The sequence below is a fragment of the Ranitomeya imitator genome, chromosome 3, assembly GCF_032444005.1.
Source record: "Ranitomeya imitator isolate aRanImi1 chromosome 3, aRanImi1.pri, whole genome shotgun sequence".
Taxonomy (NCBI): Eukaryota; Metazoa; Chordata; class Amphibia; order Anura; family Dendrobatidae; genus Ranitomeya; species Ranitomeya imitator.
In genome coordinates this window covers 701,956,411-701,974,268 of record NC_091284.1, presented here as the reverse complement: position 1 = coordinate 701,974,268, position 17,858 = coordinate 701,956,411, and the positions used below count along the sequence as shown (strand labels likewise).

The 17,858-nt window shown below is 44.7% G+C and overlaps 1 protein-coding gene across 1 annotated transcript in view; it reads left to right on the top strand.

The window, feature by feature from the left end:
- Positions 1–17,858, top strand: part of LOC138670864 (uridylate-specific endoribonuclease D-like) — a 70,807-nt gene that overhangs the window by 20,994 nt on the left and 31,955 nt on the right. The window contains exon 5 of the mRNA XM_069758599.1: positions 3,434–3,540. Coding sequence (XP_069614700.1) covers positions 3,434–3,540 — 107 coding nt within the window. The remainder of the gene's footprint in view (positions 1–3,433; positions 3,541–17,858) is intronic.

The following is a 17,858-nucleotide window of genomic DNA, read 5'->3' as shown; positions in this document are numbered from 1 at the left end:
CCACGTAGGTGGCTCCATCGGGGTTTATATCTGAAACCTTGGAACATGGGATTCTGGTCTATGCACAGATGGGGCGATTGACTTTATTTATGTAGATGGAGTCACTGTGTCCTCTGTCGGCCGTTATTTTCAGCAATATACGCTTAATTCACCAATATGCAGCTGACCACGTCTTGGTCCACCTCAAATACGCGGATATGGCTGAAAATTATGTCTGAAAAAAACTGATAGCTACTTCATCATAGCATTCAATGGTCTCATCAGCGCTTAGGTCCGAATCCTCTTTTTCTGTGATTAAGACTACAGGTCCTTCTCAAAAAATTAGCATATAGTGTTAAATTTCATTATTTACCATAATGTAATGATTACAATTAAACTTTCATATATTATAGATTCATTATCCACCAACTGAAATTTGTCAGGTCTTTTATTGTTTTAATACTGATGATTTTGGCATACAACTCCTGATAACCCAAAAAACCTGTCTCAATAAATTAGCATATTTCACCCATCCAATCAAATAAAAGTGTTTTTTAATAACAAACAAAAAAAACATCAAATAATAATGTTCAGTTATGCACTCAATACTTGGTCGGGAATCCTTTGGCAGAAATGACTGCTTCAATGCGGCGTGGCATGGAGGCAATCAGCCTGTGACACTGCTGAGATGTTATGGAGGCCCAGGATGCTTCAATAGCGGCCTTAAGCTCATCCAGAGTGTTGGGTCTTGCGTCTCTCAACTTTCTCTTCACAATATCCCACAGATTCTCTATGGGGTTCAGGTCAGGAGAGTTGGCAGGCCAATTGAGCACAGTAATACCATGGTCAGTAAACCATTTACCAGTGGTTTTGGCACTGTGAGCAGGTGCCAGGTCGTGCTGAAAAATGAAATCTTCATCTCCATAAAGCATTTCAGCCGATGGAAGCATGAAGTGCTCCAAAATCTCCTGATAGCTAGCTGCATTGACCCTGCCCTTGATGAAACACAGTGGACCAACACCAGCAGCTGACATGGCACCCCACACCATCACTGACTGTGGGTACTTGACACTGGACTTCAGGCATTTTGGCATTTCCTTCTCCCCAGTCTTCCTCCAGACTCTGGCACCTTGATTTCCGAATGACATGCAAAATTTGCTTTCATCAGAAAAAAGTACTTGGGACCACTTAGCAACAGTCCAGTGCTGCTTCTCTGTAGCCCAGGTCAGGCGCCTCTGCCGCTGTTTATGGTTCAAAAGTGGCTTTACCTGGGGAATGCGGCACCTGTAGCCCATTTCCTGCACACGCCTGTGCACGGTGGCTCTGGATGTTTCCACACCAGACTCAGTCCACTGCTTCCTCAGGTTCCCCAAGGTCTGGAATCGGTCCTTCTCCACAATCTTCCTCAGGGTCCGGTCTCCTCTTCTCGTTGTACAGCGTTTTCTGCCACATTGTTTCCTTCCAACAGACTTACCATTGAGGTGCCTTGATACAGCACTCTGGGAACAGCCTATTTGTTGAGAAATTTCTTTCTGGGTCTTACCCTCTTGCTTGAGGGTGTCAATGATGGCCTTCTTGACATCTGTCAGGTCGCTAGTCTTACCCATGATGGGGGTTTTGAGTAATGAACCAGGCAGGGAGTTTATAAAAGCCTCAGGTATCTTTTGCATGTGTTTAGAGTTAATTAGTTGATTCAGAAGATTAGGGTAATAGGTCGTTTAGAGAACCTTTTCTTGATATGCTAATTTATTGAGACAGGTTTTTTGGGTTATCAGGAGTTGTATGCCAAAATCATCAGTATTAAAACAATAAAAGACCTGACAAATTTCAGTTGGTGGATAATGAATCTATAATATTTGAAAGTTTAATTGTAATCATTACATTATGGTAAATTATGAAATTTAACACTATATGCTAATTTTTTGAGAAGGACCTGTAAGTGCTGACGGAGCAACTGAGGAGGAAATCAAATGCAATATTCCCAACCTAAGAGTCGCTATTACAAAGAACACAAGACCAGGCATGGGGGAGTAACATTCAGATAGACATCATTTCCTACTGTGAGTCAGTGGGGAAATTCCAAAAAATTTCTGTGGTTTAAGGTACCATTTCAAATCCCTGGCAAAATTCTTGTAAATAACATGCAGATTTCTACTTGTGATTTTACTTTGGAATTGACAAGGATTGCCCCGAATACATTGCAAAATACATTGTTGCGCAGATCAGTTTGTGCTGCATATATTTGTGAAATCCACAATGCCGATACTGTAAGGGTATGTGCACACGTAGAATGGTCCTCTGCGGATTTTTCCGCAGCGGATTTGATAAATCCGCAGTGCAAAACCGCTGCGGTTTTTACTGCGGATTTATCGCATTTTTTACTGCGGATTCCACTGCGGTTTTACATCTGCAGTTTTCTATTGGAGCAGATGTAAAAACGCTGAGGATTCCGCACAAAGAATTGACATGCTGCGGAAAATAAAACGCTGCGTTTCCGCGCGTTTTTTTCCGCAGCATGGGCACAGCGTTTTTGGTTTCCCATAGGTTTACATTGTACTGTAAACTCATGGAAAACTGCTGCGGATCCGCAGCAAAATCCGCATCGTGTGCACACACCCTAATACACAGTGGATTTTATGCCTGAAAAATTCAGATAGAAAATCCCCAGATATCTTATCAGTATGGACATACCCTAAAGGTACCGTCACACTAGACGATATCGCTAGCAATCCGTGACGTTGCAGCGTCCTGGCTAGCGATATCGTCCAGTGTGACAGGCAGCAGCGATCAGGCCCCTGCTGTGATATCGCTGGTCGGGGAAGAAAGTCCAGAACTTTGTTTCGTCGCTGGATCTCCCGCTGACATCGCTGAATCGGCGTGTGTGACACCGATTCAGCGATGTCTTCGCTGGTAACCAGGGTAAACATCGGGTTACTAAGCGCAGGGCCGCGCTTAGTAACCCGATGTTTACCCTGGTTACCAGCGTAAAAGTAAAAAAAACAACCACTACATACTTACCTACCGCTGTCTGTCCCCGGCGCTCTGCTTCTCTGCTCTGGCTGTGAGCACAGCGGCCGGAAAGCAGAGCGGTGACGTCACCGCTCTGCTTTCTGGCTGCCCGGCGCTCACAGCCAGAGCAGAGAAGCAGAGCGCCGGGGACAGACAGCGGTAGGTAAGTATGTAGTGGTTGTTTTTTTAACTTTAACGATGGTAACCAGGGTAAACATCGGGTTACTAAGCGCGGCCCTGCGCTTAGTAACCCGATGTTTACCCTGGTTACCGGGGACCTCGGGATCGTTGGTCGCTGGAGAGCTGTCTGTGTGACAGCTCTCCAGCGACCAAACAGCGACGCTGCAGCGATCCGGATCGTTGTCGGTATCGCTGCAGCGTCGCTTAGTGTGACGGTACCTTTAGACTGCACTGTTGCTCTAATCACTTTGTTTTCTGAATGCAGGGGAAATTCACAAAGGAAAAATATCTGGATTTCACAGCTGGGTGAATCTGTATCTGCTGGAGAAGGCTGGTGAGATTAACTATCTAAGCTACAGTTCAGATGGACCGGTAGGTGTAATACATCTGTTAGTAGGAAGTTGGTTACAGTAATTATTCTTTTACTTCTGTGTTGCTGTAGGTTCTTTACAATCAGCTATATTTGTAACCTAGTGATTATTCCCTGTAAGGACTTAAATAGAATCTGTCACCAGGTTTTTGTTACCTAATCTGAGAGCAGCATAATGTAGAGACAGAGACACTGAATTCAGCAATGTGTCACTTATTGAGCAGCTTGCTGTAGTTTTGATAATAATCTTCTGTTGATAAAACATTGATCATAACACTTGAGCAGTACTTCTTTTGCCAGGTAGTCCAGCCAACCCACAGTACTGATTGGCAGCTATACACGTGCAGCGCCCCAGAGACCTGGTTGTTGCAGTAACGTTGCTCTGCCACTAAGGGGAGTGATGGTACGTCTGATGGCACTAAAGGAGTTCTTCTGACCAGGTATCACCAGCACACATTACACTTCACACTCCGGCCACTAGGGGGAGAAAAAGGTTTTATTTACTAGGCCACTCCTCACACTGGTAAAACTAGGGGTTGGATAGGAAGTTAGTTCAGAAGCTGACTGGGTTGGATTCAGGCAACATCCAGTGGCAGGGGGTGTTGCAGGGAGAAGATTCAGGGAGGGCCCTGTCAGGCGTGAGAACCTGGCAGGTACCTAGCGACCAGAATAGAACGTTACGGAACCATGCCTGCACTACCTTGCGGCGGTAGCCTAAGAAAGAGACACGAAGTGAAGGATATTGTGGACAGTGAGAAACGAGATCAAGCACAAAGGAGAGCCAGTAGGAGTCGTGCCCCGAGAACGGCAACTTCCTACTGAAGCGCGTAGCCGGTGGCCGGAACACCGAGGAAGTAACTGACTCTATGCCTTACTTCAAACTCCGCAGGACAGTTAATTATAGGTTGGCTGTCTACCTTACATCACCTAAGCAGACATAGGGGGCAACGCGTGGAGAGGGGCGTCTCTAGTGTCCTGGAAGAACTCCGAGCCTACCCGTCCTAGCCATAACATACCTGGGGGACGGAGAACTAGAAAGAACTGGAACGAATTAGAAAGAAACGAGAATAGAAGTTGTGAGGACTATCCCGAATGCTCAGCAGGGAAGCACTACAACACACAGGCGCTAGTGGTAGGCACTGATTTCCACCTGCAAAGAGAACTCTGGATGTGCCTTCGGACCGGCCGGTCTCGGACAGCCTTGTTAACTGTGCTCTGGATTGCGGACCCTGAAGTCTCCAGTATAGAGGTAAAGAGACTGCAACCCTGTGTCCTCGTTATTGTACGCACCTCACATCATCACCATCCACCTTACTGGGGAGCCCTGGGGACATACTTCACCTGTGGGAAGGTATACCATCTAGCTGCCATCATATCACCCCAGTGGACCCCAAGCAGCGTCGGTCACCCTGACCGAATACCACAGGTGGCGTCACAAAACCTTGACAGACTCGTATCACCTTTCATTGGACGCCCCTTAGCAGGATCACGGACCGGGTCCAGCCACCGTGACATCCCCAGAACTGAGCCAGCAGAGGACCGGTACCGAGTAACCCGCGGCCCTGCATCTGGGGGCGCTCCACACAGTGTACACAGAAAGCTGCCCACCTGTGGTATGGGATGGGTTAAACACAGCTCAGCATTCAGAGAAGGCCAGAGTCACACTACCGTATAACACGGCCAAGTGCTATGTGATAAAACATCCCATAGTACTCTTCCCAGTGTTATTCTATGGGGCAGCTCATATCTATGATTAATTTCTCGTGCCGATTTTTGCATGAAAGAACATTTGCAGCATGATGTGATTGGCCTTGAGACTCAGCTCCCTCGCACCCAAACAAGTCTATGGCTGTGAGTGAAATATCGCATTGCACTCAGATATCACCCGAGTGCAGTGTGATATACACCGACGCCGGCATCAGAGGTGATAGAGAAAGTAATTTCTCCATCTACTCCGCAGCTGTGCTCTGATCCTGTCATGCGAGAGGATCGGAGCACCGAGCACTGACACTCGGACCACTAGGCAAAGGTAGGGAGTGCCCTCTGCTTTCCAATCGGTACCGCCGCGTCATGATAGTGAGGGCCCGATCGGTGACCTCATGTCATTATGATGACATCCGGGTCACCAGGCTCTAGCAAGTTAGTTAAATCATGTTTAGTGCAGGATCTAACTAATTTGTGCTTGCAGCACTGGCAGGTTATAAAGCATAGCAATGCTTCTGCATTGCTATGCTTTACAACTGCGATCAGATCTATATAAGTCAAAGTCCCATAGTGGGACAAAGTAAAAAAAAATAAAAAAAAATCTTTTTAGAAAAAAATAACAAACTAATAATATATACAGCTCTGGCAAAAATTAAGAGTCCACTCTAAAATGTTCAGTTTGTCTGATTTTCTCTTTATAGGTATATTTTTGAGTAAAATGTTAATTGTAAATTGCTCATTTATTCTATAAACTTCTATAAACATGTCTCCAAATTTCCAAGCAATACATTTTGTATTTTTTTTCTAAAAAGGAGACAGGGTCAAAATTAAGGAAAAAAATCCCAATGCTTTCAGACCTCAAATAATGCAAAGAAAACAAGTTCATAATGATTTAGAAACAACAATACTAATGTTTTAACTCGGAAAGAGTTCAGAAATCAATATTTTGTGGAATAACCATGATTTTTAATCACAGCTTTCATGCGTCTTGTCATGCTTTCCTCCAGTCTTTGGCCGCCGTCACACATGCGAGTTTTACGGACGTAAGAGCGCAGAATCTACGTCCGTAAAACTCGCAAAAAATACGGCACAATTATTCTCTATGCCCCTGCTCCTATTTGCCGTATTTTACTGATCAGTATTATACGGCTTTCTACGGCCGTACAAAATCGCAGCATGCTGCGTTTGTCACCGTACTGCGCAAGAAATACGCCAATGAAAGTCTATGGAAGCGTGAAAAATACGGATTACACACGGACAAGCAGTGTGACTTGCGAGAAATACGCAGCGCTGTTAGAGAGAAAAGCCGGTAATTCAGTGCGGTGTACAGTAAAATCACACTGACAGCTTACAGTCCAATAGGTAGAATAAATGTGTACACATAGAATAGGTATATATATATATATATATGTCAGTGAGACACATATATGTATATATATTAATATTTATTCCAGCGCTATACAGCTTGAAAGCCGGTAATTCAATTACCGGCTTTTTCCTTCTCCTTCATAAAACCCGACATGATTTGAGACATGGTTTACATACAGTAAACCATGTCTTCTCTCCATTTTTTTTGCAGATTCCACACTACTAATGTCAGTAGTGTGTATCTGCAAAATTTGGCCGTTCTAGCTCTTAAAATAAAGGGTTAACTGGCGGAAAAAATTGGCGTGGGCTCCCGCGCAATTTTCTCCGCCAGAGTAGTAAAGCCAGTGACTGAGGGCAGATATTAATAGCCTGGAGAGGGTCCACGGTTATTGGCCCCCCCCTGGCTAAAAATATCTGCCCCCAGCCACCCCAGAACAGGCACATCTGGAAGATGCGCCTATTCTGGCACTTGGCCACTCTCTTCCCATTCCCGTGTAGCGGTGGGATATGGGGTAATGAAGGGTTAATGCCACCTTGCTATTGTAAGGTGACATCAAGCCTAATTAATAATGGAGAGGCGTCAATTATGACACCTATCCATTATTAATCCAATTGTAGTGAAGGGTTAAATAAAACACAAACACATTCTTTAAAATTATTTTAATGAAATAAAAACAATGGTTGTTGTAGTATTTTATTCAACGCCCAATCCAGTCACTGAAGACCCTCGTTCTGTGAGTAAAGAAACATAATAAACCAACAATATACTTACCCTCCGCAGATCTGTAACGTCCAACGATGTAAATCCTTCTGAAGGGGTTAAAACATTTTGCAGCAAGGAGCTGTGCTAATGCAGGCTGCTCCTCGCTGCAAAACCCCAGGGAATGAGGCTAAAAATAGATCAATGATCTATATTTAGCATCATTTGCGGTGAGGCGCCCTCTGCTGGCTGTTCATAGATCGTGGGAAATTACCTAGAAAGCCAGGGAGCCAGGGAGCTTTCTAGGTAATTTCCCACGATCTATGAACAGCCAGCAGAGGGCGCCTCACCGCAAATGATGCTAAATATAGATCATTGATCTATTTTTAGCCTCATTCCCTGGGGTTTTGCAGCGAGGAGCAGCCTGCATTAGCACAGCTCCTTGCTGCAAAATGTTTTAACCCCTTCAGAAGGATTTACATCGTTGGACGTTACAGATCTGCGGAGGGTAAGTATATTGTTGGTTTATTATGTTTCTTTACTCACAGAACGAGGGTCTTCAGTGACTGGATTGGGCGTTGAATAAAATACTACAACAACCATTGTTTTTATTTCATTAAAATAATTTTAAAGAATGTGTTTGTGTTTTATTTAACCCTTCACTACAATTGGATTAATAATGGATAGGTGTCATAATTGACGCCTCTCCATTATTAATTAGGCTTGATGTCACCTTACAATAGCAAGGTGGCATTAACCCTTCATTACCCCATATCCCACCGCTACACGGGAATGGGAAGAGAGTGGCCAAGTGCCAGAATAGGCGCATCTTCCAGATGTGCCTGTTCTGGGGTGGCTGGGGGCAGATATTTTTAGCCAGGGGGGGGCCAATAACCGTGGACCCTCTCCAGGCTATTAATATCTGCCCTCAGTCACTGGCTTTACTACTCTGGCGGAGAAAATTGCGCGGGAGCCCACGCCAATTTTTTCCGCCAGTTAACCCTTTATTTTAAGAGCTAGAACGGCCAAATTTTGCAGATACACACTACTGACATTAGTAGTGTGGAATCTGCAAAAAAAATGGAGAGAAGACATGGTTTACTGTATGTAAACCATGTCTCAAATCATGTCGGGTTTTATGAAGGAGAAAGAAAAAGCCGGTAATTGAATTACCGGCTTTCAAGCTGTATAGCGCTGGAATAAGTATTAATATATATACATATATGTGTCTACTGACATATATATATATATATATATATATATATATATATATATATATATATATATATTCTTTTCTTTTTGGGACACATGGATCACTTCTATAGCGGTATGTTGGTTTTGCAAGCCTGCGAGAAAACCACGCAGTACGGATGCCATACGGATTACATACGGAGGATGCCATGCGCAAAAAACGCTGACACAGCCTGCCTACGGAGGAGCAACGGACCATTTTTTTGGGGACTTTTCAGCGTATTACGGCCGTAATATACGGACCGTATTGTTTTACGCTGTGTGTGACGCCGGCCTTTCACACTGCTTCTGACGCAAAAATTTAAGCAGTTCTTTGTTTGATGACTTGTGACTATTCATCATCCTCCTGATTACATTCCAGAGGATTTCAATGAGGTTCAGGTCTGGAGATTGGGCTGCCCATGACAGGGTTTTGTTGTGGTGGTCTCTTAATTTTTGCCAGAGCTGAGTATATAGTAGAAATAAGTACACATATTACACACATTTGGTATTGCCGCATCCCGAATGACCCAACCTATAAAACTGTCCCACTTGTTAACCCCTTCAGTGAACACTCCAAATTTTTTTTAAAAAGAAGCAAAAAAAAAAACTGCTTTTTCACCATACCTCTGAACAAAAAGTGGAATAAAACGCGAACGAAAAGACAAATGTAGATAAAAATGGTACCACTGAAAACGTCATCTTTTTTCCCTCAAAAAACAAGCTGCCATACAGCTCCATAAGCTGAAAATAAAAGTTATAGCTCTCAGAATACAGCTATGCAAAAATAATTATTTTTTCTCTGAAATAGTTTTTATTGTGTAAAAGCACCAAAACATAAAAAAATGAATGTGCTATCACTGTAATTGTACTGACCCAAAGAATAAAGCTTTATTATCAATTTTACTACATGTGGAACAGCATAAAAAAAACAACTATTCCTGAATTGCTGTTTTTTGTTCATTCTACCTCCCAAAAATCGGAATAGAAAGCAATAAAAAAAATGACAAGTGCCCAAAATTGGTACCATGAAAAATGTGAACTCATTCCGAAAAAACAAACCAGCACATGACTCTGTCGGCAGAAATATGGAAAAATTATAGCTCTCCAAATATGGCAATGCAAAAACTTTTAGTGTGTGACAGTAGCCAACCATAAAAGAAATAGTCATCTAATCACGTATACCGCACGAGCAACGGCATTAAAAATAAATAAAACCAATTGTTCACCTGCCTTTGATTTGTTCATTCTGCCTCCCAAAGATCTCAGTAAGGCTTGGCTCACATTTATCTTGCGCTAAGCGCTTATGTTGGGGTTGAATCTTTGAAATATGTGATTCAGACGGAACTCCAGAAGATTTGCGAAAAAGGACGGAGATTGAGGCACTATGGACGCTGTCTGGCCTATGATCCGGTGGTATCCGTCTTTTTAGGAGTGCAAAAAAGTGCAGTCTGCCACAGTTTTATGCACCTCTGAAAAGAAGGACACCACTGAACAGAGGCCAGAGTACAGAGTAAGTCTGCTGTCTCATTATAGTGAATGGTTCACTTGGGGATTTGAGCTAAATCACATCATTTGGAGATTTCGATGGAAACCCTGATATAAGTGTTTAGCGTAGAGTGTAGGATAAATGTGATCCCAAACATTGTAAAATGTTCCCAATAGAAGGTTCAACTCAATCACAAAAACAATGCTCCACTCAGGGTTGTCATCTGTTAACACAAATATAGTAGGCTTCCACATTACTAGTATCATAAAGGCTTGAGAAAAGAGCTATGGCTACAACCCCCCCCCCCCCATCAAAGAAGTCCAGCAAATTCTATCTTCCCAAATCCAAATGCCCCCATCTCTTTTGAGCCCCACAATGTGCCTAAACCACATATAGTGTCCACATGTTTGGAATTTATGTAGCGACGACAGCCTGCCTACTAGTACTGGGCACAACAATGTACTAGGCACTACAATAGCAGATTTGCTATTTTCACTCAACAACATCCACTGTTGCTTGTTTCTGGAAAACACCCATTTAGTCAAAATCATCACTACACATGTAGATAAATTCTCAAAGGGGTATAATTTCCAAATTGGGGTCACTTGAGGGAGGTATTCTGTTATTCTAGCACCTAGGGGCTCTGTGCAGGGCCGGACTGGCCATCGGGCAGTTCTGGCAAATGCCAGAAGGGCCGGTGGCAGTAGTGGGCCGCTGTCGGCACACTCCCCCCGTTCTCAGCACACTCCCCCCACTGTCGGCACACTCCCCCCGCTCCGGCACACTCCCCCCGCTGTCGGCACACTCCCCCCGTTCTCGGCACACTCCCCCCGCTGTCGGCACACTCCCCGGTGCCCTGCATTCAACTATACCGGCGTCTATGACACCGGTACAGTTGAATGCAATGATGGAGGAGAGAGCGTCTGCTGTCGCTCCCTCTCCCATCATTCCCCACTCTGCCTCTGACACTGCACGTGCGCGATGATGTCATATCCTGCTGTATTACATTCTATGGGGGCTGGCTGCATTACATTCTATGGGGGCTGTGCTGCATTACATTTTATGGGGGCTGGCTGTATTACATTCTATGGGGGCTGGCTGCATTACATTCTATGGGAGCTGTGCTTTATTACATTCTATGGGGGCTGGCTGCATTACATTCTATGGGGGCTGGCTGTATTACATTCTATGGGGGCTGGCTACATTACATTCTATGGGAGCTGTGCTGTATTACATTCTATGGGGGCTGAGCTGCATTACATTCTATGGGGGCTGTGCTGTATTACATTCTATGGGGGCTGGCTGTATTACATTCTATGGGGGCTGGCTGTATTACATGCAAACAGGATCATGGGGTGCATTAAAAGAGGTCTGGATACACATGATGAGAGCATTATACTGCCTCTGTACAAATCCCTAGTTAGACCGCACATGGAGTACTGTGTCCAGTTTTGGGCACCAGTGCTCAGGAAGGATATAATGGAACTAGAGAGAGTACAAAGGAGGGCAACAAAATTAATAAAGGGGATGGGAGATCCACAATACCCAGATAGATTAGCGAAATTAGGATTATTTAGTCTAGAAAAAAGATGACTGAGGGGCGATCTAATAACCATGTATAAGTATATAAAGGGACAATACAAATATCTCGTTGAGGATCTGTTTATACCAAGAAAGGTGATGGGCACAAGGGGGCATTCTTTGCATCTGGAGGAGAGAAGGTTTTTCCACCAACATAGAAGAGGATTCTTTACTGTTAGGGCAGTGAGAATCTGGAATTGCTTGTCTGAGGAGGTGGTGATGGCGAACTCATTCGAGGGGTTCAAGAGAGGCCTGGATGTCTTCCTGGAGCAGAACAATATTGTATCATACAATTATTAGGTTCTGTAGAAGGACGTAGATCTGGGGATTTATTATGATGGAATATAGGCTGAACTGGATGGACAAATGTCTTTTTTCGGCCTTACTAACTATGTTACTATGTTACATTCTATGGGGGCTGGCTGCATTACATTCTATGGGGCTGTGCTGTATTACATTCTATGGAGGCTGAGCTGTATTACATTCTATGGGGGCTGGCTGCATTACATTCTATGGGGGCTGGCTGTATTACATTCTATGGGGGCTGTGCTGTATTACATTCTATGGGGGCTGGCTGTATTACATTCTATGGGGGCTGGCTGCATCACATTCTCTGGGGGCTGTGCTGTATCACATTCTCTGGGGGCTGTGCTGTATTACATTCTATGGGGGCTGGCTGCATTACATTCTATTGGGGCTGGCTGTATTACATTCTATGGGGGCTGTGCTGTATTACATTCTATGAGGGCTGAGCTGTATTACATTCTATGGGGGCTGTGCTGTATTACATTCTATGGGGGCTGTGTTGTGGATTCTGTTTTTGGGCTCCCTCTGGTGGTTACAGATGGTACTGGGTGACTTGTGTTCTCTGCGGTCTCTGGTGTCCACCTGTTCTATCAGGATATGGGAGTTTCCTATTTAACCTGGCTTTCTTGTCATTTCCTCGCCGGCTATCAATGTAATCAGTGTGTCTTGTTACCTCTGCTTCCCGCTTCTGCATTCTTCAGGACAAGCTAAGTTTTTGATTTTCCTGTTCCACGTTTTGCTTAATTTTTGTCTTAGTCCAGTTTGCAGATATGTGATTCCTTTTTGCTGGTTGCTCTAGTGGGCTGATATTACTCCTCATGTTCCATGAGTTGGAACATGAGTTCAAGTAATTTCAGGATGGTTTTTTGTAGGGTTTTTCGCTGACCGCGCAGTTCACTTTTGTATCCTCTGCTATCTAGCTTTAGCGGGCCTCATTTTGCTGAATCTGTTTTCATAACTACGTATGTGCTTTCCTCTCATTTCACCGTCATTACATGTGGGGGGCTGCTATTTCTGTGGGGTGTTTCTCTGGAGGCAAGAGAGGTCTGTGTTTCTTCTAATAGGGAAAGTTAGTTCTTCGGCTGGCGCGAGACGTCTAGAATCATCGTAGGCACGTTCCCCGGCTACAGCTAGTTGTGTGAGGTTCAGGATCGCGGTCAGCTCAGTTTCCATCACCCTAGAGCTTGTTTTGTGTGCTTGTCCTTTTGTGATCCCCTGCCATTGGGATCATGACAGTATAGCCGGCCAAAAAGTGGTAATCGTATTGGCTGAAGTAGGAGGAAAAGTAGTCTGAGGAAGTTTTTTTTTTTCCCCTCAGAGTTTGCTGCATAGCCTTAATTGCAGCCTGGCTGCGTCTTACCTCCTCTTAATCCTTGAATGGCTCTGACCTCAGCTGTTTATCATGGACGTCCAGAGTTTGGCTTCCAGCCTGAATAATCTTGCTGCTAAGGTTCAAAATATACAAGATTTTGTTGTACATGCTCCTATGTCTGAACCTAGAATTCCTATCCCAGAGTTTTTTTCTGGAGATAGATCTAGTTTTCTGAATTTTAGGAACAATTGCAAGTTGTTTCTTTCTTTGAAATCTCGCTCTTCTGGAGACCCTGCTCAGCAAGTCAAGATTGTTATATCTTTCCTGCGGGGTGACCCTCAGAATTGGGCATTTGCATTGGCACCAGGGGATCCTGCGTTGCTCAATGTGGATGCGTTTTTTCTGGCATTGGGTTTGCTCTATGAGGAACCTAACCTAGAGATTCAGGCTGAAAAAGCTTTATTGGCTCTCTCTCAGGGGCAAGATGAAGCAGAAATATATTGTCAGAAATTTCGGAAATGGTCGATGCTTACTCAGTGGAATGAGTGCGCCCTGGCTGCAAGATTCAGAGATGGCCTTTCTGAGGCCATTAAAGATGTCATGGAGGGGTTCTCTGCGCCTACAGGTCTGAATGAGTCTATGACTATGGCTATTCAGATTGATCGGTGTTTACGGGAGCGCAAACCTGTGCACCATTTGGCGGTGTCTTCTGAACAGGCACCTGAGACAATGCAATGTGATAGAATTCAGTCCAGAAGTGAACGGCAAAACTATAGGCGGAAAAATGGGTTGTGTTTTTATTGTGGTGATTCAGCTCATGTTATATCAGCATGCTCTAAACGCACAAAAAAGGTTGATAAGTCTGTTGCCATTAGTACTTTACAGTCTAAGTTCATTCTGCCTGTGACTCTGATTTGTTCATTATCAGCCATTTCCGTCGATGCCTATGTGGATTCAGGCGCTGCCCTGAGTCTTATGGATTGGTCATTTGCCAACCGCTGTGGGTTTAGTCTGGAGCCTCTGGAAGTCCCTATTCCTTTGAAAGGAATTGACTCTACACCTTTGGCTATGAATAAACCTCAGTACTGGACACAAGTGACCATGCGTATGACTCCCGTTCATCAGCAGGTGATTCGCTTCCTGGTACTGTATAATTTACATGATGTCTTAGTGCTTGGTCTGCCATGGTTACAAACTCATAACCCAGTCTTGGACTGGAAAACGATGTCTGTGTTAAGCTGGGGATGTCAGGGGGTTCATGATGATGCACCTCCGATTTCTATCGCTTCATCTACTCCTTCTGAGGTTCCGGTATTTTTGTCTGATTATCGGGATGTTTTTGAGGAGCCTAAGCTCAATTCGCTTCCTCCTCACAGGGATTGCGATTGTGCTATAGATTTGATTCCAGGCAGTAAATTTCCTAAGGGACGTTTGTTCAATCTGTCAGTGCCAGAGCATACTGCTATGCGGGATTATGTTAAGGAGTCCTTGGAAAAGGGACATATCCGTCCATGTTCGTCCCCTTTGGGAGCAGGTTTTTTTTTGTGGCCAAAAAAGATGGTTCCTTGAGGCCTTGTATAGATTACCGTCTTTTGAATAAGATTACAGTTAAATATCAGTATCCTTTGCCATTGTTGACTGATTTGTTCGCTCGCATTAAGGGGGCTAAATGGTTCACTAAGATTGATCTTCGGGGTGCGTATAATCTTGTGCGGATAAAGCAGGGTGATGAGTGGAAAACCGCATTTAATACGCCTGAGGGCCATTTTGAGTATTTGGTGATGCCTTTTGGACTTTCTAATGCTCCTTCTGTCTTCCAGTCCTTTATGCACGATATTTTCCGTGAATATCTGGATAAATTTATGATTGTGTATTTGGATGATGTTTTGGTTTTTTCGGATGACTGGGAGTCCCATGTTCAGCAGGTCAGGAAGGTGTTTCAGGTCCTGCGGGCCAATTCTTTGTTTGTAAAAGGTTCAAAGTGTCTCTTTGGAGTCCAGAAGATTTCTTTTTTGGGGTATATTTTTTCCCCTTCTACTATTGAGATGGATCCCGTCAAGGTTCAGGCTATTTGTGACTGGACGCAGCCTACATCTCTTAAGAGTCTACAGAAGTTCTTGGGCTTTGCTAATTTTTATCGTCGTTTCATAACTAATTTTTCTAGTGTTGTTAAGCCTTTGATGGATTTGACTAAGAAGGGTGCTGATGTTGCTGATTGGTCTCCTGCGGCTGTGGAGGCCTTTCAGGAACTTAAGCGCCGGTTTTCTTCTGCTCCTGTGTTGCGTCAGCCAGATGTTTCGCTTCCTTTTCAGGTTGAGGTTGATGCTTCCGAGATTGGAGCGGGGGGCGGTTTTGTCACAGAGAAGCTCCGATTGCTCAGTGATGAAGCCATGTGCGTTCTTTTCTAGAAAGTTTTCGCCCACTGAGCGGAATTATGATGTTGGTAATCGGGAGCTTTTGGCCATGAAGTGGGCATTTGAGGAGTGGCGTCATTGGCTTGAGGGTGCTAGACATCGTGTGGTGGTCTTGACTGATCACAAAAATCTGATTTACCTTGAGTCTGCCAAGCGTCTGAATCCTAGACAGGCTCGTTGGTCACTGTTTTTCTCCCGTTTCGATTTTGTGGTTTCATACCTGCCAGGTTCAAAGAATGTGAAGGCGGATGCTCTTTCTAGGAGTTTTGTGCCTGACTCCCCTGGAAATTCTGAGCCCACTGGTATCCTTAGGGATGGGGTGATTTTGTCGGCTGTCTCCCCAGACTTGCGACGTGCTTTGCAGGAGTTTCAGGCGGATAAACCTGATCGTTGTCCGCCTGAAAGACTGTTTGTTCCGGATAATTGGACCAGTAGAGTCCTCTCCGAGGTCCATTCTTCTGCGTTGGCAGGTCATCCTGGAATATTTGGCACTAGAGACTTGGTGGCCAGGTCTTTTTGGTGGCCTTCCTTGTCGAGGGATGTGCGTTCTTTTGTGCAGTCTTGTGAAGTTTGCGCTCGGGCTAAGCCTTGCTGTTCTCGGGCCAGTGGATTGTTGTCACCTTTGCCTATTCCGAAGAGGCCTTGGACGCACATTTCCATGGACTTTATTTCGGATCTCCCTGTCTCTCAAAAAATATCCGTCATCTGGGTTGTGTGTGACCGCTTTTCTAAGATGGTTCATCTGGTACCCTTGCCTAAGTTGCCTTCCTCCTCTGAGTTGGTCCCTCTGTTTTTTCAGAACGTGGTTCGTTTGCATGGGATTCCGGAGAACATCGTTTCTGACAGGAGATCCCAGTTTGTGTCTAGATTTTGGCGGACGTTCTGTGCTAAGATGGGCATTGATTTGTCCTTTTCGTCTGCATTCCATCCTCAGACGAATGGCCAGATGGAACGAACTAATCAGACCTTGGAAACTTATTTAAGGTGTTTTGTTTCTGCTGATCAAGATGACTGGGTTACCTTTTTGCCGCTTGCCGAATTTGCCCTTAATAATCGGGCTAGTTCTGCTACCTTGGTTTCTCCTTTCTTTTGTAATTCGGGGTTTCATCCTCGTTTTTCCTCTGGTCAGGTGGAGCCTTCTGATTGTCCTGGAGTGGACATGGTGGTGGATAGGTTGCATCAGATTTGGAGTCATGTGGTGGACAATTTGAAGTTGTCCCAGGAGAGGGCTCAGCAGTTTGCTAATCGCCGTCGCCGCGTGGGTCCTCGACTTCGTGTTGGGGACTTGGTGTGGTTGTCTTCTCGTTTTGTTCCTATGAAGGTCTCTTCTCCTAAGTTCAAGCCTCGGTTCATCGGTCCCTATAGGATCTTGGAAATTCTTAACCCTGTGTCGTTTCGTTTGGATCTCCCGGCATCGTTTGCTATTCATAATGTGTTCCATCGGTCGTTGTTGCGGAAGTATGAGGTACCTGTTGTTCCTTCGCTTGAGCCTCCTGCTCCGGTGCTGGTGGAGGGAGAATTGGAGTATGTTGTGGAGAAGATCTTGGATTCTCGTGTTTCCAGACGGAAACTCCAATATTTGGTCAAGTGGAAGGGTTATGGTCAGGAGGATAATTCTTGGGTGGTTGCCTCTGATGTTCATGCTGCTGATTTGGTCCGTGCATTTCATTGGGCTCATCCTGGTCGCCCTGGTGGTTCTCGTGAGGGTTCGGTGACCCCTCCTCAAGGGGGGGTACTGTTGTGGATTCTGTTTTTGGGCTCCCTCTGGTGGTTACAGATGGTACTGGGTGACTTGTGTTCTCTGCGGTCTCTGGTGTCCACCTGTTCTATCAGGATATGGGAGTTTCCTATTTAACCTGGCTTTCTTGTCATTTCCTCGCCGGCTATCAATGTAATCAGTGTGTCTTGTTACCTCTGCTTCCCGCTTCTGCATTCTTCAGGACAAGCTAAGTTTTTGATTTTCCTGTTCCACGTTTTGCTTAATTTTTGTCTTAGTCCAGCTTGCAGATATGTGATTCCTTTTTGCTGGTTGCTCTAGTGGGCTGATATTACTCCTCATGTTCCATGAGTTGGAACATGAGTTCAAGTAATTTCAGGATGGTTTTTTGTAGGGTTTTTCGCTGACCGCGCAGTTCACTTTTGTATCCTCTGCTATCTAGCTTTAGCGGGCCTCATTTTGCTGAATCTGTTTTCATAACTACGTATGTGCTTTCCTC